Source organism: Pseudophryne corroboree, chromosome 5 (assembly GCF_028390025.1).
Source record: "Pseudophryne corroboree isolate aPseCor3 chromosome 5, aPseCor3.hap2, whole genome shotgun sequence".
NCBI lineage: Eukaryota > Metazoa > Chordata > Amphibia > Anura > Myobatrachidae > Pseudophryne > Pseudophryne corroboree.
Genome location: NC_086448.1, coordinates 410,010,691 through 410,035,837, shown reverse-complemented (window position 1 = coordinate 410,035,837; position 25,147 = coordinate 410,010,691). Strand labels below are relative to the sequence as shown.

At 44.8% G+C, this 25,147-nt stretch overlaps 1 protein-coding gene across 1 annotated transcript in view; it reads left to right on the top strand.

Moving 5' to 3' along the window:
• Positions 1-25,147, top strand: part of ADCY2 (adenylate cyclase 2) — a 1,664,414-nt gene that overhangs the window by 969,491 nt on the left and 669,776 nt on the right. The window contains exon 6 of the mRNA XM_063922769.1: positions 384-495. Within this exon, the coding sequence (XP_063778839.1) occupies positions 384-495 (112 nt within the window). The remainder of the gene's footprint in view (positions 1-383; positions 496-25,147) is intronic.

The window sequence follows — 25,147 nt, the reverse complement described above, 5'->3', positions numbered from 1 at the left end:
AACTGGCCGTTTTATGGGAGTGTGCAAAAAAACGCTGGCGTTTCTGGAAAAAACGCGGGAGTGTCTGAAGAAACGGGGGAGTGTCTGGGCGAACGCTGGGTGTGTTTGTGACGTCAAACCAGGAACGAAACTGACTGAACTGATCGCAATGGCTGAGTAAGTCTCGAGCTACTCAGAAACTGCTAAGAATTTTCTATTCGCAAATCTGCTAATCTTTCGTTCGCAATTCTGCTATGCTAAGATACACTCCCAGAGGGCGGCGGCTTAGCGTGTGCAATGCTGCTAAAAGCAGCTAGCGAGCGAACAACTCGGAATGAGGGCCATAATGCTATATTCATGTTTATGATTTTTTCAATAAATATTTCCATTTTTGTGTTTTGCAGTATCTTGTATGCCGACATTGTTGGATTCACTCGATTAGCCAGTGATTGCTCTCCAGGAGAACTAGTGCACATGCTTAATGAGTTATTTGGAAAGTTTGATCAAATTGCAAAAGTAAGTATATGTTTAAACATATATCCTTTACAAAGCTAAATGGATTATTTTTGAAAGGGAAATGTATTTGTGCTAGACAAAAATATCTATACAGATTTCCCTAGAAAATATGGAAATCACTGATTTATCTTTGCTTTGCTTCATGGTGATGATGCTCAGTTGTACATATGCCTGCTGATGTAGCATATGCATAGCAGCAGGTGCAATGCAAGATTCTAGAATTCATAGATGCCCAATTTCTGTTCAACTCAGCATTAGTCCCCCTACCTTTAAAAAGTGTTTACAAAATGATTAACCCAATATACTTACATTTCTAATAATGGCATTCCAGGACTACATTACAGAATATTATTATTATTATTATTATTATTATTATTATTATTATTATTATTATATTATTTATCCTATATTTATGTGGCACCACAAGGGTAATGCAGCATCTAACAAAGTACATAAACAAATGAGCTAAACATGAAAACAGTGACTTACAGTATAAGACAATGCAGGATAAGTACATGGTACAGTATATAAATATTTCTGCATCAGCGATAATAACACTGAAATAAGCATTCGGGTGGCAGATACCAAGGGTTAGGTGTCTTGTGAAGTGAGTGGGGACTAAATGATAGTATAAATAAGAGGAAAAAAAGCACATGACAATAGAGGGGTGGGCCCTGCTTATGAGAACTTACATTCTAAAGGGGAAGGATTAACAGACAATGGTGGCACAAGTGAAGTAGACAGTGAGCATGGAACATAGGGTTAGGATGAGAAGGTATCCGGACTCTAGGTCGACACCAATTAGGTCGACTACCATTAGGTCGACATGCATTGGCCTACAGTGGATATGTCGACATTAGAAATAGGTCAACACGGCCTTTAGGTCAACATCAACATCAACAAGGTCAACATGAAAAAAGGTCGACATGAGTATTTCACATTATTTTTGGGGGGACTTTTTCGTACTTTATGATCCACGTGGACTACGATTGGGACCGGTAACCGAATTTGAGGGAAGCGTGCCATGCAAGGGGACGCGGTGCACTAATTGGGGTTCCCGGTCACTTGACAGAAAAAATGACACCAAAAAAACACAAAAAACTCATGTCAATCTTTTTTCATGTTGGCCTATTTCTAGTGTCGACCTATCCACTGTCGACCAATGGGTGTCGACCTAATTGGTGTGAACCCTGAGTCCCATATCCGGATGAGAAATGGCTAGGTTTGATGAATAAGAAAGTCTTGAGTTCCCATTTGAAGTTTTGTAGAGAGGTGAAGAGCCTGAAAGGGAGGGGTAGACAATTCCAGAGATATGGTGCAGCATGTGAAAAATCGTTGAGTGGGTTGGGGGTGGGGAGTAAGCAGTAGCCACCAGAGGCAACATGCATTTGTGGAGCAAAGAGGGCAGGTGGGAGTGTTAAGAGAGATAAGGTCAGAGGTGTAACAGGGAGAGGAGTGAGTGAGGCCTTTTGTAAGTGAGTGTGACAAGCTTAGACTAGATTCTGAAGGGGAAGGAGAGCCAGTGTAGGCCTTGTAAGAGAGGGGAGGCAGATGTAGGGGTAAATTTACTAAGGCTTCTAAAGTGAAAAGAGGTGATGTTGCCCATAGCAATCAAATCAGATTCTAGCTATCAGTTTCTAGGATGCAATAAAGAAATGATAGACAGAATCTGATTGGCTGCTAAGGGCAACATCACAAGCTTTTCTAAATTTACCCCGTAGTACATTTGGAGAGGAAGATGAGCCAGGCAGCAGCATTGAGTACATGTTGGAATGGAGAGAGGTAGTAATCAGGGAGAGCAGATAGGATGAGGTTACAGTTGTCCAAATTGGAGATGATCAGAGGATAAGGGTCTTAGTGGCATCCGTGGTGAGAAAGGGTCTGATCCTGTAAATATTTTGAGATGGAAAAATCAGGACTGTGAAAAGTACTGAATGTTTATTTTGAAGAAGAAGGAGGAGTCAAGGATAGCTCCAATACAGCACATTTGGGGGATAGAGGATATAGGGGGTCATTCTGAGTTGATCGCTCGCTAGCTATTTTTTTCAGCCCTGCAAACAGATAGTAGCCGCATATAGGGGAGTGTATGTTTGCTTTGCAAGTGTGCGATCGAATGTGCAGCCGAGCACTACAAAAAAGTTTGGGGCAGCTTCTGAGTAGCTCAGAACTTACTCAGCCGCTGCGATCACTTCAGCCTGTCCGTGGCCGGAAATTACTTCAGACACCCCCCCCCCTGCAAACGCTTGCACCTGCGTTTTTCCAATCACTCCCAGAAAACAGTCAGTTGCCACCCACAAATGCCCTCTTCCTGTCAATCTCCTTGCGATCAGCTGTGCAAATGGATTCTTCATAAAACCCATCACTCCGCAATGATCCGATTTGTACCCGTACGACGCGCCTACGCATTGTGGTACATACGCATGCACAGTTCTGACCTGATCGCAGTGAAAAATCCTAGCATGCGATCAGGTCGGAATGACCCACATAGTTGTGCTGTCAATACATAATAAAATTGTGGGAGGTGAGTTTATGCAGGAGGGTGGGAAGATTATCAGCTCAGTCATTTAGACATGTTACATTTATAAAGCACTGTGACATCCAGGAAGACACAGCAGAAAGACAGTTGGAGATACAGTTTGAGACAGTTGGAGAAAATAGCTTAAAGGCTCATCTAAAGAGGATGTATAGCAGAATAATAGGAGAGGACCAAGAACAAAACCTTGGGTGGAGTCATGAGAGGAGATAGAGGCGGAACAGTCAGAGAGGTAGGCGGATAACTAGGAGAGGGCAACATCATGCAGACCAAGGGAGTGAATGATTTGTAGGGGAAGAGGGTTGTCCATAGTGTCAAAAGCAGCAGGAAGGTTGAGGAGAATGAGCAGGGAGTAATGGATTGGGCAGCAAGGAGGTAATTGCTGACTTTTGTGGGGGTAGTTCAGTGGAGTTGAGAGGATGGAAGCCAGTCTGAAATGGGTCAATTAGGGAGTGGGAAGAAAGAAAAGTGGTCTTGCAGTCGGGATGCCGGCAGTTGGAATACTGACTCTGCAATCCCGACACTCCTCATAATACAAATGCCCGGGGGTTTATTTACTAAAGTCAGGATTTTGTCAGAATTTTTTTTTTTCTAAGTGGCAACACGGGAATTTACTAAGCACAAATCTCAGCAGTGTTTGGTCTATTCGTAATGGTTTTCATGGCAGAGGGCAGAAATACAAATGAATACACCATCGGTCAAACGCGGCTGTTTGTTCATACAACTCGGGAATTTATTATTCATTCGTATTTTGGTGTTTGTCCCTGAATGTTCAATTGTGGTTGTATGTTTTTGCTAATCGTAAAAAAAAGCAGCAAAAAAATAGACCTGCTTTTTCGTGGCGTGTTTGGATAGACATGGCATGCACGGGTCAGTGAGATCTGTGCATGCTTATCTGTGGGAAAGGGTCTGTTTAGGTTAAAAATGAATAAAAAAAATTGTGTGGGGTCCCCCCTCCTAAGCATAACCAGCCTCGGGCTCTTTGAGTCGGTCCTGGCTGTAAAAATACAGGGAAAATTTTTTGTAGGGTTCCCCCATATTTAAACAACCAGCACCAGGCTCTTAGTCCGGTCCTGGTTCAAAAAATATGGGGGACAAAAGATGTAGGGGTCCCCCGTATTTTTTAAACCAGCACCGGGCTCCACTAGCCAGAGAGATAATGCCACAGCCGGGGGACACTTTTATACTGGTCCCTGCGGCCGTGGCATTACCCCCCCAACTAGTCACCCCTGGCCGCGGTACCCTGGAGGAGTGGGGACCCCTTAAATCAAGGGGTCCCCCCCTCCAGCCACCCAAAGACCAGGGGTGAAGCCCAAGGCTATCCCTCCCATCCGTGGGCGGTGGATGGGAGGCTGATAGTCTTTGTGTAAAATGAAAGAATGTAGGTTTTTTGTAGAAGAACTACAAGTCCCAGCAAGCCTCCCCCACAAGCTGGTACTTGGAGAACCACAAGTACCAGCATGTGGGAACGTAACGGGCCCGCTGGTACCTGTAGTTCTACTACAAAAAAATACCCCCAAAAAACACTAAACACACACCGTGATAGTACAATTTTATTTACACACACTTACACACTCACATACTTATCTACTTCCAACGCTGCGATTCACGTCTCCTTGTCCAGTAGAATCCACGGATTACCTGTAAAAATAAAATTATACTTACAAACAATCCAGTGTAGATCGGTCCTCTTCTTTAACTTTGTAATCCAGGGACTTGTTTAAAATAAAAAAACGAATAACCCGAACCCGGATGTTTACACATGGAACCCCTTTCCCCGACTGGCAGGACCCCCCATGACTTCTGTCAGTAAAGGTTCCGTCAGTCAATAAGGGAGCGCCACCTCATGGCACTCTTCTGATTGGCTGTGCGCTCCTGCACTGTCAATCCGGAGCATCATACTGGTTACAATGTAGCGTAGCGGCGCTCCATTGTAACCAATGATGGGAACTTTGCACAAGAGTGACCCCAATTAACTTCGCGGTTAACCGCAAACCGCAAAGTTCCCACCATAGGTTACAATGGAGCGCCGCTACGCTACATTGTAACCAGTTTGCTCCTCCTGATTGACAGTGCATTTATTCAGCGCTGGGAGGTGAGCAGGGGGCTGGCCAGCTGCTCTGGGAGCGCTGGGCATGCCCCCTAAATGTCAGACAATGGGTTAGTGGTGCAAGACCACGCCCACACAGGTGAGGTCATGCCCATGTCACCTGAGGCCACACCCCCTTTTGGGTCACGCACTGCGCCTCCTACACTTTATCCCACATAGTAGAGGGAAGCCAGCAGTACAGAATTCTGAGGTTCCCAGGTTTATAACATCATGCCAGTTTTCATACTGCAAGCATGATGCTTTCCAAGGTCCAGTAAACGTAATGCACTTTGCTTACTAAGATGCCTATACAAACTGTCGTTTAAAATAAGTCGTGTATGCTGTGTGAGGACACAGACCTGTGGACCCGATTCATGTTTGTAAGTACTGCAAATCAAAAAACCAAGCAACTGGGCAAAACTGTATTGCACTGCATGTGGGGCAGATGTAATGTGCATATATATTTAGATTTGGGTGGGGTGTTTTCAAACTGAAATCCAAATTTCAGCCTAAAAATAAATCTGTCTAGTGTTTAGGGAACAGTACATGCAAAAGCAGACAGTATTTACCCATATCAGAAAATATACAGTATTACCAATAAAAATCTAAGGGCCATATTCAATTAGCAGTGATAATGGACTTTTCACGTGAAAAGTCCGGTTTTCGGGTGAAAAACCGGACTTTTCACGTGAAATGCAATTACAGCCTATTCAATTATCCTGGAAAATTTAGCGGTGATCATGTTTTCACTAATTTCACTTCACCTTCTCTGAAGCAGGTGAAAAGTTGGGAAAAGTCACTATTTTAAGGTAAAAATGTTTGGATATGGTACAGAACTCCTGGGACACCCCCCTTTATGACTAATTAGGCACGTTGAAGTTTTTAATTATTTTTATTTGGCCAATAATGACATGTCATTTTTGGGGTGAAAAAGTAAAAAGTGATGGAAATTGGGGTTCAAGGTATGGGACAGGTATATTGGGGTGCTTTATGAGTGGGACAGGTGTTTTTTAGGCTTGCAGATGGGAGTAATCGGTCTGTTTCCACTTTTTTTTTAAGTACCCTAAAATGACCCAAATATATACTTATACCCATTTTCATGTACCCCAAATTTAATGAGAGCATTTATTTTGCTCAAAAAAACTTGCTTTCTATCATTTATTTGCATTTATAAAAAAAAATGCATATAACCGCCATTTCACACAATTTAAGTCCCCAAAAACTCTCTAATGTGATCTCTAACACACTTCTCTTCTGTTTTCCTATGTTAGTTTAGCATTTTTTGGGGTACAGGCTGATTTCCCCATTTTCACCTGCACTTTTCACTGCAAGAATTTTCACGTGAAACCCGGTCGGAATTGATTAGGTCGAAAAATGGAGCGTTTTCGTGGCAATTTTCGGCCGATTGCCGCGAAAAATTTTCGCGCAAAAAATTGCCGCGAATTTGCGGATAATTGAATACCCTAGACAATCTCCCAGCACATGTTACATCTGCCCTACCTGCAGTGCAATATGGTTTTGCCCATTTGCAAGCTCCCAGCATGCGAGTAACAGCAGTTGCAATTTTGCTAAATTATCAAAACTGCAACTGAAGCTGAATCAGGTCAATAGACCAGGGCCGTCTTAACAGCAGTGTAGGTACCTGGGCAAACCAAAGCACTGGGTCCCCTACCCATTCTTCATCAGTAGGGGTGAGGGTGCTATCAGTGGCTTCTTTGATGTCCTGCAGGCGGTAGGGTGGGTTCTATCTTCCGTTCAGCATGTAGAACCTGGACCAGTAATTTTTGCTAATTATTCCTTTACTGCACAGATGGTGGGAGATGGGGCGGGAGGGAGGACACTAAACTGTAGAAGGGGACATTGGGCTGAATGAAGGGCCACATTACATGACTTCCAGGGTGGTAGGGGGTGTTCAATACGAAGGGGAGGGTTGGATAGTGGAGTGGGCTAAATATTCATAATTTTCCGGTGGGAGGACAGCTTGCTAGATTGCAGATATCTCCAGTTCCTGGAAATACTGTAGATTAGCTTCCAGTGAGATAAAAAAAAAAACTAGAGTCCCACCTTTCAGGAGGTGCTGGGGACTTGGGGATCAAAGTTCAGGAGTGAGCGCAATGCACTGATAAAAATATAAAACTACATACCAGGCATGTAAGGCTGAAGCAGGGACTAGCTGCCAGTGTCCACCAAAAGGGGAGAGTCACAGCTTTTGGAATATACCCTCAGAATACTCTAAGTCAGCAAGATATCTGGATGGGAAGAGCAATTAACAGGCTCAGATGGTACCACTGCTTTGAAGTCAGGTATCTCTAGTTCCCCAGGGCCGATTTTAAAAAGAATGTTACCCCTACAAAAAAAGGACCCTCAGCTATCAGCCTAAGGCCCTTATACTCCTGGGGCCCTTGGGCAACTGCCCATTGAGCCCATTTGAAAAGACTGCCCTGCCATAGACATATTTGGAACCTGCAATTTTACCTATGTGTGCTTGTAGACATAGATTAGTGGTAATCGCCTGCAATTAGAGCTTAGTAAGACAATACACACAAGTTAAACACTTCCCTTAGAGGTACATTCTATTTAGAATCGCTATCCTCTTAAATGTGAAACCAAGAAAATCATACAGTGCTTGTTGGATCTAAAAACAAATTACATTAATGTATAATATGGCGTGATAAAATACTGGCAGCTTATACATCGGAGTATGTATTTGGTGTTTGATCCAACAAGTGCTGCCTTATTTACTTGGTTTACATTTTTTTGTGAGGTTCCCTGTTATTTTAACACTTTTCATGACACTATCTGATCTAATGCAACTGTGTAAGAGGAGCTTGCCTGCAGCTGCCGGAAGCTTAACTTCCAGCAGTTGCCAGACACAGCCCAGCCAGCCCACAACATCCACCACCAGCCTCCTCCAGGCTCAGGGGGTTCAGGGCAACTTAGGTTTCACAAGTGGTGCCTGGAAGAGATTAGGCCTGCAAATTCTACCAGACCTAGGGGCAGATGTACTAAACATTGGAGAGTGATAAGATGGAGAGAGATAAACTACCAAGCAATCAGTTCCTGTCATTTATGAAACACAGCATGTAACCTCACAGTTAGCTGATTGGATGGTACTTTATCTCTGCATTTTATCACTCTCCAAGGCTTAGTGACAAAGAAGGGGACAAAGAAAGGGTGACAGAGAAGGGAACTAGTGGGGTAGCTGGGGGCTGAATGGGCTCACTGGTCCTGACTGGGAAAGGGCATGGGACTGTCCTCTACACCAATGGGTGTAATTTATGATGGGTGTTTTGACACCCGTCAGCCAGTGTGTCAGGGGCACACACACCCCTAGGAGGTGGCACTTCTTGTACTGTCAGATTGCATCACATACAGTAGCTGTTGGGCCTGTTGAAAGGTCCCCGCACAGTCCCAACTCCAGGGTACAATTGTCTTAATATAATGCTCACCTAGTAACCACACTACTCCTGCACAGACTAAATGGGCTTCATCTCTAACAACCGCAGTTCCCCAGTGAAGTAAGTTTAGCTGGTACTAATATGCCACCAGGTACAGGTAGATAGTGTGGGACTAGGTGAGCAAAGAGCGAGCTGGAGTAGAAAGTACACTCTGACTATTCTGGAGGCAAGGTGGGAAACAAGTAAACTAAAAATCAGGTATTGAAAGAAATGGGAATATTAAACCCAGGGCCAGGCAAGTCTAGAAACAAGCAGGGATTAAAAAACTAACAAGGCAGGTACAAGAGCAGAATGCTAGCAGAAACTGGCAGAAAATCCACCAGCAACCTCAGCAGTGCAGGTAATTTCTGACTGGCAGAAGCTACATATAACAAGCAGAGAGGCTAATCCCTGCCTTTTACCAGGATTTAGGACCAGATAGAAGAATAGCCAAGCCTCCTGTACTAAATCATACTACAGCTGAATAACTGCACATAATTAATGCTGCAGCTCAATAGCTGCCTGTGCCTCCTGACAGGCATACTTGCCACTCAGTAACAGCCAGGACCATGGAGCAATGCAGCCACATGAGTTAAGGTTGCTAGGCAACAGTTGGGACCATTGAGCACTGCAGCCTTCGTGATGCGAATCCAGTTGCTTAGTAGTGTCTGGAGCCTGCTGCAGACGTAATCCACTGCGGCAGCTCCTAAAAGCAGGAGCGGTTAAGGAAATATCCAGTTTTCCAACCTTTCTGTAAATTATCATGTAAATGTAAATGCCTCTCCAGAACCCAAGACCTTTCCTAAGGTCAGTATCTTTTTCAATAGACAAGAATGTGAACTTGACCTTGAGCTTTCTCAGAATCAAAAATTCTCCCCACAGTGCATTCTTGATGGCCATTAATAACAACTGGATGAAGTTTCCTCGGATGATAGAACCTGAAATTCTTGGAATCAATAACTGATTAAAAGAGAGAGCAATGAAAAGTATTTGGAATTCTCAAAGACCTTTGAAGTTTTAAATGAAAAGCAACAGGGTTTACTTGCATGATGATCTGAAACAACTACAAATCCACATTCATAATCTACGTGTTGGAATGTGGGTGTGGACTGCAGTATGTGGGGCGTACCATTAGGACGCTCCACATAAGATTTATGGAACATAAAAGGAGAATAGGAAAGGAAGTGGGAAATACTTACCTATATAGACACATCCTAGACTGTGAGAAAGGAAAAGGTGGAAACATCAGGATCACTGCGATTGAACAAGTGGCGGAGACAAATAGGGGGGGGACAGATTTAGACGTCTATGTAAGAGGGAGGTGTTTTGGATATTTATATTGAAGACCTTGATGCCATATGGATTGAATGATTCAGTGAAACTGAATAATATATAGAAAGGTTATTTTATAAAGAATAAGGGAAAATGATCAAGAACTAGTAAATAATTATTCGCATTAATAGAGTAAATAACCCCTGTGGTACTAAGAGTGGAGATATGAATTATTATTATCATTATTATCATGAGTATCAATATTAAACATATATAATGAGAGTTATGGAGATATATATGGAATATAAATTATTTATGTTCTGAACTAAGGATACATTATTTATTGTTTTTTTAAGGTCTATTGTAGCGCGGTATATCGGTATATATATATATATATATATATATATATATATATATAAGCAAAAAACAACTGCAGCACTCGGGGACTTGATGCAAAATTCGGTGTATTAGAAACAACACATTTCCAACGTTTCGGGGATAACACACCCCTTTGTCAAGGAGAAACAGCAATTACTGTCCCCGAGTGCCGCACTTGTTTTTTGCTTTATACATACCTTGTATTTGCTGGAGGCACCGGAGCATTGGAGCTATTATTGGGAGGAGTGCCGGTCCGCCCCGCGGTTGTGTATATATATATATATATATATATATATAACAACAATCGAAAATCAGAGGCGGCACTCAGTCTTGTGAAGCAGTGAAAAAAACTTGTATTTGTGAGGTCAACGTTTCGGGGACCACCTCCCCGTCTTCAGGACAAACAAATAGTGAAAACAATGTGCAATAAATACCTACTTACCCCCCTCCTCTTTCTGATCTCCCCGCCAGCGTCCGCCGCGGACACGCCAGCCGCACTTCCGGTATAGTGTTCTGCTTGTTGCGTCAAAGCCGGAAGTGACGTGTCGATGTGGGCCGCGTGACCATGGCAACGCTGAAGGGGAAAGAGAAACAGAGAACACATAACTCTTTAATCAAAACAGACACCCGATCGCCAGTGCCCGCTTGCAATCAAGAGACTCCTCATTTTTAAATGCATCAATCACATTCCAATAAAAAGTGCTATTAAAACATCATAAAATTCATATACAAAATATGACTAAGGCCTAATATTAAAAATTACAATATAAAACATTGAAAAACATCCTTGTGTTCCCATTAACCCTTTTTATACCTACTATGTGACAATTAAACATATCATAAGACCTGCACTACCAACAAATACTTAATATTTGTTTGGAAGTCAGGATGGGTGCTTTGCTATACTGTGATGCTAAACTGAGCACCTAAATTCCTCTCTCCAGTGGTGTCTTAAAAATTAATTCACTTAATTGGGTACTAAGCTGCATGTTGGATCTATAGAATGGCTCGAACCTATGCTTCTTTTCTCATCTTCTATCTATTTTCTCCCTTCAGGTGACACGTATATGTATGGCTCCCTACCATTTCTACTTTAGAGGTGGAGCTCTACCCTAGCTTTCTACTTATTTCTGAATTCACACAAAATTAATCAGCCCTAGACTATCATTCAGACCTTTCGGCTTCAGAGTATTTAGCCTGTGGATCCATCTGGACTCCAATTGTAATAACTGTTGTCCTCGATTCCCACCTCTGGTCGATACTGGCACATGATCAATGATCCTGTGTTTGAATGTAGCCATGCCATGTCTGTTTTCCAAAAAGTGCCTGGCCACAGGCTGATCTCCACTGCCAGTGGCCAGCGCATTGCGTATTGCCTGCCTGTGCTGCGCCATTCTTGTCTTGAACTGGCACTCAGTTTTGCCAATGTAATAGCGCCCGCACGGGCATATAATGGCATAAATCACGAATTTGGTGCTGCACGTCAACGGCCACCTAATGGGGAACTTCTTCCCTGTATAAGGATGTGCTATGTGATCTCCAGGTGACATATGGGAACAGGTGGTGCAACCTGTGCATTTGTAACACCCATTTTTACGTGATAAAAAATTCGTGGCTGGGGATGCTTTAAGTTTGGACATATCTGTTTTTACAACGATGTCCCTGATGCTTTTGCCTCTTTTGTGGCTAGGCATCAACCTTTTGTCTTTAAAGATTTTTAAATCTGGATCGGACGTGACAATAGGCCAAAACTTCCGTACCTTCTGTTTAATGGCACTACTCCTGGTGGTAAATTCATTAACCCATGGGATGACATTCGTCATATCCCTAACTGCCGCTGGTTGCAGTAATTCTTCTCTCTTTTTACCTAGGGCTTTTGCCTTAGCTGCCTGTAATAGTTTTCTAGGGTACCCCCTTTGCAGAAATCTTTGTTCCATCTCATCCAGTTGGGCTAGCCTCAATTTATTATCGCTATTTACTCTGCAGACCCGTAGGAACTGGGAATAGGGGAGCCCCTTGATTGTCGCTGGGGGATGAAAACTATCATGTCTTAACATGGTATTTCGGTCTGTCGGTTTCTTATACAGACTCGTGTTTATCTGCTTATCCTGGATTCTAATGTGTATATCCAAGAAACAGATCTCTATCATACTGCATGCAACTGTAAACTTAATGGGGCTAGTTGTGGAGTTGTGTGTCTCCACCAGTTTACTCAATGCTTGCTCTGTACCTCTCCAAAAGAGTAATAGATCATCTATATATCTATAATAAACAAAGAGGCACACTGCCACCGCCTTGTCAGCAAAGAAAAGATTTCGCTCCACCTCCCACATATACGAGTTTGCGAACGAGGGTGCCACGGATGACCCCATGGCACACCCCGTTTGTTGTCTGTAGTATGCCCCATCAAAGATGAAATAATTGTGGGTTAAAGTAAACTCCAACAACTGAATGAAAAACTCTACATCTGGTCCTACATAATGTGTGTTGCCTGTTATCAACTGCCTCACTGCCTGTAGACCCTGCGTGTGAGGTATACAGGTATAGAGGCTTGTGACATCTAAAGTGGCCAGTATAACGTCTGTTGGCACTTCCTTAATGGACTGGAACTTTCTCAGAAGCATGCTGGAGTCTTTCAAGTGGGAGACCGTGTGTTGGATGCAGGGCTGTAAATATGTGTCAAGGTATACCGCTGCAGGCTCGCACAGAGACCCCCGGGCCGATATAATCGGTCTCCCCGGAGGACTATTTTAGCAAATCCCCCCCCAGTAAGGATAAAGTAACATTACCACCACGAATCCAGAGCTTGGGGCCTAAGTCACGGTTTGATCCGGTCTCTCAAAATCCCTCCTTAAAGACTTTTCACAGAATGCTGGAAACAGCAGGGAGTGAAATAACTGCCCACAAACATCATAATCTATCGAAAGAGGAACGAGCCGCCTTGAAAGGACTAAGTGACCGCAAAGATATCGTGATCCGCAACGCGGATAAGGGAGGAGCGGTGGTTGTACAGGGCACAGCAGAATATAAAACAGAATGTCTCCGGTTACTAAATGATCAGGACACTTATTGTAGGCTGAGCTCTGATCCATCACAGGAATACCGAGTACAGCTAGGGAAATTGTTACAGAAAGCGCAGGAAGAGGGCGTGATAACAACAGATGTGGGCATGAAACTTTGCCCGGAATATCCAGTCACGCCTATTTTTTATACAATTCCCAAGATACACAAGGACGCACAGAAGCCTCCGGGGAGACCGATTATATCGGCCCGGGGGTCTCTGTGCGAGCCTGCAGCGGTATACCTTGACACATATTTACAGCCCTGCATCCAACACACGGTCTCCCACTTGAAAGACTCCAGCATGCTTCTGAGAAAGTTCCAGTCCATTAAGGAAGTGCCAACAGACGTTATACTGGCCACTTTAGATGTCACAAGCCTCTATACCTGTATACCTCACACGCAGGGTCTACAGGCAGTGAGGCAGTTGATAACAGGCAACACACATTATGTAGGACCAGATGTAGAGTTTTCCATTCAGTTGTTGGAGTTTACTTTAACCCACAATTATTTCATCTTTGATGGGGCATACTACAGACAACGAACGGGGTGTGCCATGGGGTCATCCGTGGCACCCTCGTTCGCAAACTCGTATATGTGGGAGGTGGAGCGAAATCTTTTCTTTGCTGACAAGGCGGTGGCAGTGTGCCTCTTTGTTTATTATAGATATATAGATGATCTATTACTCTTTTGGAGAGGTACAGAGCAAGCATTGAGTAAACTGGTGGAGACACACAACTCCACAACTAGCCCCATTAAGTTTACAGTTGCATGCAGTATGATAGAGATCTGTTTCTTGGATATACACATTAGAATCCAGGATAAGCAGATAAACACGAGTCTGTATAAGAAACCGACAGACCGAAATACCATGTTAAGACATGATAGTTTTCATCCCCCAGCGACAATCAAGGGGCTCCCCTATTCCCAGTTCCTACGGGTCTGCAGAGTAAATAGCGATAATAAATTGAGGCTAGCCCAACTGGATGAGATGGAACAAAGATTTCTGCAAAGGGGGTACCCTAGAAAACTATTACAGGCAGCTAAGGCAAAAGCCCTAGGTAAAAAGAGAGAAGAATTACTGCAACCAGCGGCAGTTAGGGATATGACGAATGTCATCCCATGGGTTAATGAATTTACCACCAGGAGTAGTGCCATTAAACAGAAGGTACGGAAGTTTTGGCCTATTGTCACGTCCGATCCAGATTTAAAAATCTTTAAAGACAAAAGGTTGATGCCTAGCCACAAAAGAGGCAAAAGCATCAGGGACATCGTTGTAAAAACAGATATGTCCAAACTTAAAGCATCCCCAGCCACGAATTTTTTATCACGTAAAAATGGGTGTTAAAAATGCACAGGTTGCACCACCTGTTCCCATATGTCACCTGGAGATCACATAGCACATCCTTATACAGGGAAGAAGTTCCCCATTAGGTGGCCGTTGACGTGCAGCACCAAATTCGTGATTTATGCCATTATATGCCCGTGCGGGCGCTATTACATTGGCAAAACTGAGTGCCAGTTCAAGACAAGAATGGCGCAGCACAGGCAGGCAATACGCAATGCGCTGGCCACTGGCAGTGGAGATCAGCCTGTGGCCAGGCACTTTTTGGAAAACAGACATGGCATGGCTACATTCAAACACAGGATCATTGATCATGTGCCAGTATCGACCAGAGGTGGGAATCGAGGACAACAGTTATTACAATTGGAGTCCAGATGGATCCACAGGCTAAATACTCTGAAGCCGAAAGGTCTGAATGATAGTCTAGGGCTGATTAATTTTGTGTGAATTCAGAAATAAGTAGAAAGCTAGGGTAGAGCTCCACCTCTAAAGTAGAAATGGTAGGGAGCCATACATATACGTGTCACCTGAAGGGAGAAAATAGATAGAAGATGAGAAAAGAAGCATAGGTTCGAGCCATTCTATAGATCCAACATGCAGCTTAGTACCCAATTAAGTGAATTAATTTTTAAGACACCACTGGAGAGAGGAATTTAGGTGCTCAGTTTAGCATCACAGTATAGCAAAGCACCCATCCTGACTTCCAAACAAATATTAAGTATTTGTTGGTAGTGCAGGTCTTATGATATGTTTAATTGTCACATAGTAGGTATAAAAAGGGTTAATGGGAACACAAGGATGTTTTTCAATGTTTTATATTGTAATTTTTAATATTAGGCCTTAGTCATATTTTGTATATGAATTTTATGATGTTTTAATAGCACTTTTTATTGGAATGTGATTGATGCATTTAAAAATGAGGAGTCTCTTGATTGCAAGCGGGCACTGGCGATCGGGTGTCTGTTTTGATTAAAGAGTTATGTGTTCTCTGTTTCTCTTTCCCCTTCAGCGTTGCCATGGTCACGCGGCCCACATCGACACGTCACTTCCGGCTTTGACGCAACAAGCAGAACACTATACCGGAAGTGCGGCTGGCGTGTCCGCGGCGGACGCTGGCGGGGAGATCAGAAAGAGGAGGGGGGTAAGTAGGTATTTATTGCACATTGTTTTCACTATTTGTTTGTCCTGAAGACGGGGAGGTGGTCCCCGAAACGTTGACCTCACAAATACAAGTTTTTTTCACTGCTTCACAAGACTCTGAGTGCCGCCTCTGATTTTCGATTGTTGTTGCATGTCAGGGAGAGGATCCCTGGGGAGGGCACCAGAGCAGGATACACCCTACGGGGGAGGACTGGAGTGCCAGAGAACATTTGGAATATATATATATATATATATATGTGTACGTACGTACGTACGTACGTACGTACGTACGTACGTACGTGCACAAGTAAGGATTATTAATTATAGGGAAAACAAATAGGTGGGGATATCCCCTATGTATATTCATATATGAAAACTAGGTGCATGTAGATACATTTGTGGTGCTTTATATATATATATATATATATATATATATATCTGTTTGAGACGTTTATGTATATATATTATGATGGGGAATGAGGTCTGAATATGTATGGCAAGATGGCCGTTGGGATTCATAATGAGGCTTGAATATATTATGATACAGAAATGAGTCTTGAACACGATCGGCAATATGGCCGCAGGTATCTAAAATGAGGCTGGTATATACGAGGATTCAAAAACGAGGCTTGAATATAGGTGGCAAGATAGCCGCCAAAGAAGATATAAGGAAGTGATTCTGATTGAGGCTTGAAATGCACAAGTCAGTGCGCATGCACATGACGGCGCGGGAGATCTGAATTATGAATGGTCTATAAGGAGATTAGGCAGAGCATGGTCATTTGAGCTGAGGAAGCCGCTGAAGGAGTATTGAGGTGGAGAAATGCGTTTTCGAGTGACTGCATCAAGGGTGAATCACCTCCAGAGTACTGCATTATGGGGCTATGGAATTTCGGCACACAGTGTAAACTGCTATACGGGCATTCACCAGCAGAGGGAGCCTGAACACTGTGAATGGAAGCACTGAACCATCGATGCCTTACACCTGCCAATAGGTACCATATTAGCAGAAAGAGCTTAACCACTGGAAGTGACACTACAATAAATCTTTTTGGTAATTACCAGTGAAATTAATTAAATGTGTGCACCCATATAGATTAAAAGGAATCCAAGTGAAATTGGGACTATTCTGGATATTATCTAATTCATGAGTTAATTCAGATCGGGATCACAGAATTAATGTTCTATGTGAGAGAATAAAAAGCGATCTCGCGTTTTATTGGGACATATTGATTTAATGTGGACATTATTCAGCTGAGTTATGAATGGCTCAATTTGTAGTCCAAGCATAATATCAGGATACCGTCAAGCCTCTAGGGATCTTAGAAATGTGTAATTAAATTGTATTGTTTTTTATATGCTGCAGCATTTTCATTGTACATGTATACAATCTTTTATTGGTTTATGTTTATAAATATATAAAAATAATAATAAAAAGATTTGTTATAAGATCAATTGTGATATTGAATATATAGATATTTGGTAACATTTGATACAGAAATTGCGGGTGGAGGCAGCGCTCTTGGTTTACTTCTGGGATTTTTTTCCCTGTTGGTGTATATATATATCTTCAATAAACATAAGCCTGATTCAGAGTGTTGCACTGGTACTGCGCCCCACGCAGATTCCTGTATATTGGAAATTTTGGGCTGTTCAAAGTCCATTCTGCGCATGCACAGAAAGGGCCTTGCATTTTCGTCCGCATTTCCCCTCTTCTGCTGCCTGATTGACAGGCAGCGCTATTGAGGGTGTGGATAGGGGTGGGTAGGCATCTACTACAAGTAGACGCATCCTGCTATAGAAGTGATCTAACGTGTGTTCTATGGCACAGGCATCGGAACACTCACTCACCGTTGGGTGGCTTGTGGCACCCGCAGGGCCGGGCAAGCCTCCCGTCACAGAGGCTAGGAAATCTCTGTGCAACCACAGAGATCCCTGGCCTCTTCCCTCCCCCTAAACGGTGGTGACACATCTCTATTTTGGAAAATGGAGGCCATCACCACCCCCTCTCCACCTCTCAAATAGCAGCAGACTGTTAATCACTAACAGTCTGCTGCCGTCCTGCTTCCCAGAGCCGTAAATAGACTTTTCAGTGTCCTGTGCCAGAAAGAGAATTGGCACCCCCCCATTTTTCCAATTTGGACAAAAGGCACATACATCCTGGGGAAAGGGCCAGAAAAAAATTGATCCCAGAGAAAGCCAATATTATTATGCTTTTATATATATATATATATATATATATATATATATATATATATTACACACACATTTATAGAACCAGGCAAGCAAATTGATTGACTGAGGTTGATGTCTAATGATAGACAGAAGGACTTCCAAAATTCCTCAATGCCTATCAATCTTGATAGCAAGCTGCATAAGGTTCTCCAAAGAATCGGGATATTGGAGTAGGGAGTCCTTGATTTGTTCCAAAATGCCAAGACAGAATTAACTGCGAAGGGCTGGGTCATTCCATTTGCTGTTGTTGGCCCAGTATCTGAATTCAGAACAATGGGGGTCATTCTGAGTTGATCGCTAGCTGCTAAAAATCGGCATTTCTGCGCATGCATATGCACCGCAATGCGCACGCGCGATGTACGGGTACAAAGTCCTTGTGGTTTTGCACAGATTCTAGCGAAGCTTTCAGTCGCACGGCACAACGCAAGAAGATTGACAGGAAGTGGGTGTTTCTGGGTGTCAACTGACCGTTTTCTGGGAGTGTTTGGAAAAACGCAGGCGTGCCAGGGAAAACGTAGGCGTGGCTGGGCGAACGCTGGGCGGGTGTGTGACGTTAAAAGCCATCCTACCAACGTTAGAATCAACGCACACGAAGAGTAAGTCCTTGGCTGGTCTTGTTCTGCACAAAATGTTTTTGCAGGCGCTCTGCTGCACAAGCGTTCGCACTTTTGCAAACCGAAAATACACTCCCCAGTGGGCGGTGACAATGAGTTTGCACGGCTGCTAAAAACTGCTATCGAGTGATCAACTTAGAATGACCCCCAGCATTCCCCTGCTGCTTTGCATCCTTTTCTTAGGGCACTTAGGTGAGACTCTTCAGATGCCATCCTATCAGGGTCATCATAGAGTCACCCTGATGCCTTAAAGAAGACATCCGCGGACTGTAACACTGGATGCTTGGGACTCAATCCAAAAGCCCAGGTCTGTGGGTCCCCTTGTAGCAAGGAAATGATTACTCAAATTCTCTGTTGCTCTAAGCCACAGGATTGAGGTCTGAGACTGAAAAATAGCTCAGAATGACTTCCAGTCGTTTGATTGCAGTCTAAGTCCTTTCGGGTGGCGATGATGGGGTGTCGATGCCGCATTTTGTCGGCATCGATGCACATTTTGGGGAAGCATGGTCCAAACAAGACAGGTGTGTCAGGATTGTATGTGGGGCGGGCCACGGCGGCTGCATGATATCACACGCAGCCACTGCAACCCAAAACAGGCTGCATAGGCAGGGGGCTACCCTTATCATGCGAGCGCTTTGCTGCTTAGCAAATCACTTGCATGCTAGAGGGAGGGAGGGCCCAGCATGTGGGGAGGACTTGCCCTTTGCTGGGCGTCCCCCCGCATGTTAGTGTAAAGGGTTGTAGTTGTGTGATTTTTCATACAACTACAACCCATGCTGAACCGGACCTTTGTGGCATTCATAGGAATGTCAACTGGCACAATTCACTCAAGCTGTTTGTTGTTGCATCTGTTACCAGAGGTCACATACAACAAACACACTTTTAAACTCTACGGCACTTTTATTTACCTGCTCATGTAGCATACATATGAGTACAGCAGTGTCCAGTGATAATTCCTTATCACATAATAAATGTGCAAGAGTTACATCATTTTAAGTCCTACATACATTCCTGACCCTGATGTGCTCACTTGCTAAGTTATGATTTTTTTTAGTATGGCAGCATATGACAGGATACTCTCCTGCCTGTAGCAATGCTTTAGTCCTACAGAGACTGTGTTCCCACAATCCTTTTCTTCTTTGTGTGGGAGCGGATCACTCCTGCCTCACATAGAATATGCTGTTCACCAGCACCATTTCTGGTGATACTGCTACAAGTGTTGAAAGCGTGTATGTCCATTATAACAATTTTTACTGGTAAGCCTATCGCATGAACCTTTTTTATTAGTATGTCTAGATCCTCTGGAAACTCCCCCTCTAAAAAGACAAATGCATCTTCAACAGCTTCTGCACTAGCTAAGATGAGTAGGGTAAGGGTATGTGCCTGTACCTTTTTTGACTTGCCTGAAAGCCTGACACAGCATTATGTGCACCATTTCTTCTGAACTTGAGCTGTGTGTCCACAATGGTGTGGTCAAAAACAAGCAGATCTGTGCATTGGAGACCTTGTACCATCACAGCCATAATTCTGACATTATGGTTGTCATTCCGAGTTGTTCGCTCGTTGACGATTTTCGCTATGCTGCGATTTGTTGCTAAATGCGCATGCGCAAGTTATTTAACACAAAACTGAGTAGATTTGCTGGTGTTCTTGCGGCGCTTTTCAGTCGCACTGCTGATCGGTGAATGATTGACAGGAAAGGGGCGTTTCTGGGTGGTAACTGAGCGTTTTCCGGGAGTGTGCTAAAAAACGCAGGCGTGTCAGGGAAAAACACAGGAGTGTCTGGAGAAACGGGGGAGTGGCTGGCCGAACGCAGGGCGTGTTTGTGATGTCACCCCAGGAACTAAACGGACTGAGCTGATCGCAATCTAGGAGTAGGTCTGGAGCTACTCAGAAACTGCATGAAAATATTTAGTAGCAGTTCTGCTAATCTTTTGTTCGCTATTCTGCTAAGCTAAGATACACTCCCAGAGTGCGGCGGCCTAATGTTTGCAATGCTGCTAAAAGCAGCTAGCGAGCGAACAACTCGGAATGACCACCTATGTAAAGTGGTCTGTGTGAAAATCAACACAGGACTCTAGAGATCTAAAGTATATCTTTACTAGCTGAAGTCAGGTTGAACAATGGCTGGAGAGGCACTTCATGTATAACAAGTGGATGGCAGTGATGCAAATTCTGCCATCCATAAACAGCATATGTCTACACTTTGAGTGTGAGGAGCACAAGACAATTAGATTGACTATCAGGATTGATGCAGACACTCTTTAAGAGCAACAGGGAAGTCTCTTGCTAAGTTCTAAGTATGTGACCACCCTGGATTCATGTCAATGCTGCAGTACGCAGGGCCCTATCTGGTAGGCTACATGTAACAATTCATCAGCAGGGACTTTCGGTTCTGGCACTCATGGGATAACATGCATGGTCACGAAGTTCCATTACTGCTGCAGCTTTGTCCTTTCACATCACTGGTAATCAGTGTCCAGTCACCCCAGCCACTCCTCACACACCGAGAAGGGGGCGGGGCTATCTTCCTCAGCACACCGGCACCATTTTCTCTTCACAGCTCCGCTGGAAGACAGCTCCCCAGGCTCTCCCCTGCAGTTTCCAGACATCAAGGGTAAAAAAGAGAGGGGGGCACTAAATTTAGGCGCAAAACTATATATAAAAGCAGCTATAGGGAAAATCGCTTTTGTTAGTGTAAATCCCTGATTATATAGCGCTGTGGTGTGTGCTGGCATACTCTCTCTCTGTCTCCCCAAAGGACTTTGTGGGGTCCTGTCCTCAGTCAGAGCATTCCCTGTGTGTGTGTGCGGTGTGTCGGTACGGCTGTGTCGACATGTTTGATGAGGACGCTTACGTGGAGGCGGAGCAGGTGCCGATAAGTGTGATGTCGCCCCCTGCGGGGCCGACACCTGAGTGGATATGTGGAAGGTATTAACCGACAGTGTCAACTCCTTACATAAAAGGTTCGATGACGCAGCTTTGGGACAGCCGGCATCTCAGCCCGCGCCTGCCCAGGCATCTCAGAGGCCGTCAGGGGCTCAAAAACACTCGCTCAGATGGCAGACACAGATGTCGACACGGAGTCTGACTCCAGTGTCGACGAGGATGAGACAAATATACAATCCACTAGGGCCATCTGATGCATTATTACGGCAATAAAAAATGTGTTGCACATTTCTGACATTAACCCGGTTACCACAAAAAAGGGTATTATGTTTGGGGAGAAAAAGCAGCCAGTGTCTTTTCCCCCATCTGATGAGTTAAATGAATTGTGTGAAGAAGCATGGTGTTCCCCAGATAAGAAACTAGTGATTTCTAAGCGGTTACTAATGGCGTACCCTTTCCCGCCAACGGATAGGTTACGCTGGGAGACATCCCCTAGGGTGGACAAGGCGCTCACACGCTTATCAAAAAAGGTGGCACTGCCGTCTCCTGATACGGCCGCCTTAAAGGAGCCTGCAGATAGAAAGCAGGAGGCTATCCTGAAGTCTGTGTATACACACTCAGGTACTATACTGAGACCTGCTATTGCTTCAGCATGGGTGTGTAGTGCTGCAGCAGCATGGTCTAATTCCCTGTCAGATAACATTGATGCCCTTGACAGGGATACTATTTTGCTAACTATAGAGCATATTAAAGACGTAGTCTTATATATGAGAGATGCACAGAGGGACATTTGCCGGCTGGCATCTAGAATTAATGCAATGTCCATTTCTGCCAGGAGAGTATTATGGACTCGGCAGTGGACAGGTGATGCTGATTCTAAAAGGCACATGGATGTTTTGCCTTATAAGGGTGAGGAATTGTTTGGGGACGGTCTCTCGGACCTCGTGTCCACAGCAACAGCTGGGAAGTCGACTTTTTTACCTCAGGTTCCCTCACAGCCTAAGAAAGCACCGTATTTTCAAGTACAGTCCTTTCGGCCTCAGAAAGGCAAGCGGGTCAGAGGCGCGTCCTTTCTGCCCAGAGGCAGGGGTAGAGGGAAAAAGCTGCACCAGACAGCCAGTTCCCAGGAACAAATATCCTCCCCTGCTTCCACTAAGTCCACCGCATGACGCTGGGGCTCCACAGGTGGAGCCAGGTGCGGTGGGGGCCCGTCTCTGGAACTTCAGCGACCAGTGGGTTCACTCACAGGTGGATCTCTGGGTTCTACAGGTATCTCAGGGATACAAGCTGGAGTTCAAGACGTCTCCCCCTCGCCGTTACCTCAAATCAGCCTTGCCTGCTACTCCCAAGGAAAGGGAGGTAGTACTGGCGGCAATTCACAAGCTGTACCTCCAGCAGGTGATAATCAAAGTTCCTCTCCTTCAACAGGGACGAGGTTACTATTCCACAATGTTTGTGATACCGAAACCAGACGGTTCGGGGAGACCCATTCTAAATTTGAAATCCTTGAACACTTTTATATAAGGAAGTTCAAGTTCAAAATAGAATCGCTCAGGGCGGTTATTGTAAGCCTGGAAGAGGGGGATTTTATGGTGTCACTGGACATCATGGATGCTTACCTACATGTCCCCATTTACCCACCTCACCAGGAGTACCTCAGGTTTGTGGTACAGAACTGCCATTACTAATTCCAGACATTGCCGTTTGGTCTGTCCACGGCACCGAGGGTGTGTATCAAGGTAATGGCCGAAATGATGATACTCCTTCGAAAGAAGGGAGTTATAATTATCCCGTACTTGGACGATCTCCTTATAAAGGTGAGGTCCAAGGAGCAGTTGTTGATCGGAGTGGCACTATCTCAGGAAGTGCTACAACAGCACGGCTGGATTCTGAATATTCCAAAGTCGCAGCTGGTTCCTACGACGCGTCTGCTGATATTGGGCATGTTTCTGGACACAGAACAGAAGAAGGTGTTTCTCCCGGAGGAGAAGGCCAAGGAGTTGTCATCTCTGGTCAGAGACCTCCTGAAACCAAAACAGGTGTCGGTGCATCATTGCACGCGAGTCCTGGGAAAGATGGTAGCTTCTTACGAAGCAATTCCCTTCGGCAGGTTCCATGCAAGGAATTTTCAGTGGGACCTGTTAGACAAGTGAGGATCGCATCTTCAGATGCATCGGCTGATCACCCAGTCCCCGAGGGCCAGGGTGTCTTTGCTGTGGTGGCTGCAGAGTGCTCATCTTCTCGAGGGCCGCAGATTCGGCATTCAGGACTGGGTCCTGGTGACCACGGATGCAAGCCTCCGAGGTTGGGGGGCAGTCACTCAGGGAAGAAACTTCCAAGGACAATGGTCGAATCAGGAGACTTCCCTACACATAAATATTCTGGACCTAAGGGCCATTTACAATGCCCTAAGTCAAGCAGAACCCCTGCTGCAAAACCAGCCGGTGCTGATTCAGTCAGACAACATCACGGCTGTCGCCCATGTAAACCGACAAGGCGGCACAAGAAGCAGGATGGCGTTGGCAGAAGCCACAAGGATTCTCCGATGGGCGGAGAATCACATGCTAACACTGTCTGCAGTGTTCATTCCGGGTGTGGAAAACTAGGAAGCAGACTTCCTCAGCAGGCACGACCTCCACCCGGGAGAGTGGGGACTTCATCCAGAAGTCCTCACGCAGATTGTACACCATTGGGAACGGCCACGGGTGGACATGATGGCGTCCCGCCTCAACAAAAAGCTAAAAAAGTATTGCGCCAGGTCAAGAGACCCTCAGGCGATAGCTGTGGACGCACTAGTGACACCGTGGGTGTACCAGTCGGTTTATGTGTTCCTTCCTCTTCCTCTCATACCCAAGGTACTAAGGATAGTAAGTAAGAGAGGAGTAAGAACTATACTCGTAGTTCCGGATTGGCCAAGAAGAACTTGGTACCCAGAACTACAAGAAATGATCTCGGAGGACCCATGGCCTCTGTCTCTCAGACAGGACCTGTTACTGCAGGTGCCCTGTCAGTTCCAAGACTTACCGCGGCTGCGTTTGAAGGCTTGGCGGTTGAACGCCGAATCCTAACGGAAAAGGGCGTTCCAGATGAAGTGATTCCTACGCTGTTAAAGGCTAGGAAAGACGCTGCCTGAAGTTCAGACGTTGTTAAGGGAGTGCTGCATATTCAGCCCCCTTTTGTGCCTCCAGTGGCACCTTGGGTTCTCAACGTAGTGTTGGATTTCCTAAAATCACATTGTTTTGAGCCACTTCAGACCGTGGAGTTGAAGTATCTCACGTGGAAAGTGGTCATGCTTTTGGCCTTGGCTTCGGCTAGGCGTGTGTCAGAATTGGCGGCTTTGTCATGTAAAAGCCCATATCTGATCTTCCATATGGACAGGGCAGAATTGAGGACTCGTCCCCAATTTCTCCCTAAGGTGGTATCAGCGTTTCATTTGAACCAACCTGTTGTGGTGCCTGCGGCTACTCGGGACTTGGAGGATTCCAAGTTGCTGGACGTAGTCCGGGCCCTGAAAATCTATGTTTCCAGGACGGCTAGAGTCAGAAAAACTGACTCGCTGTTTATCCTGCATGCACCCAACAAGCTGGGTGCTCCTGCTTCTAAGCAGACTATTGCTCGCTGGATCTGTAGCACGATTCAACTTGCACATTCTGCGGCTGG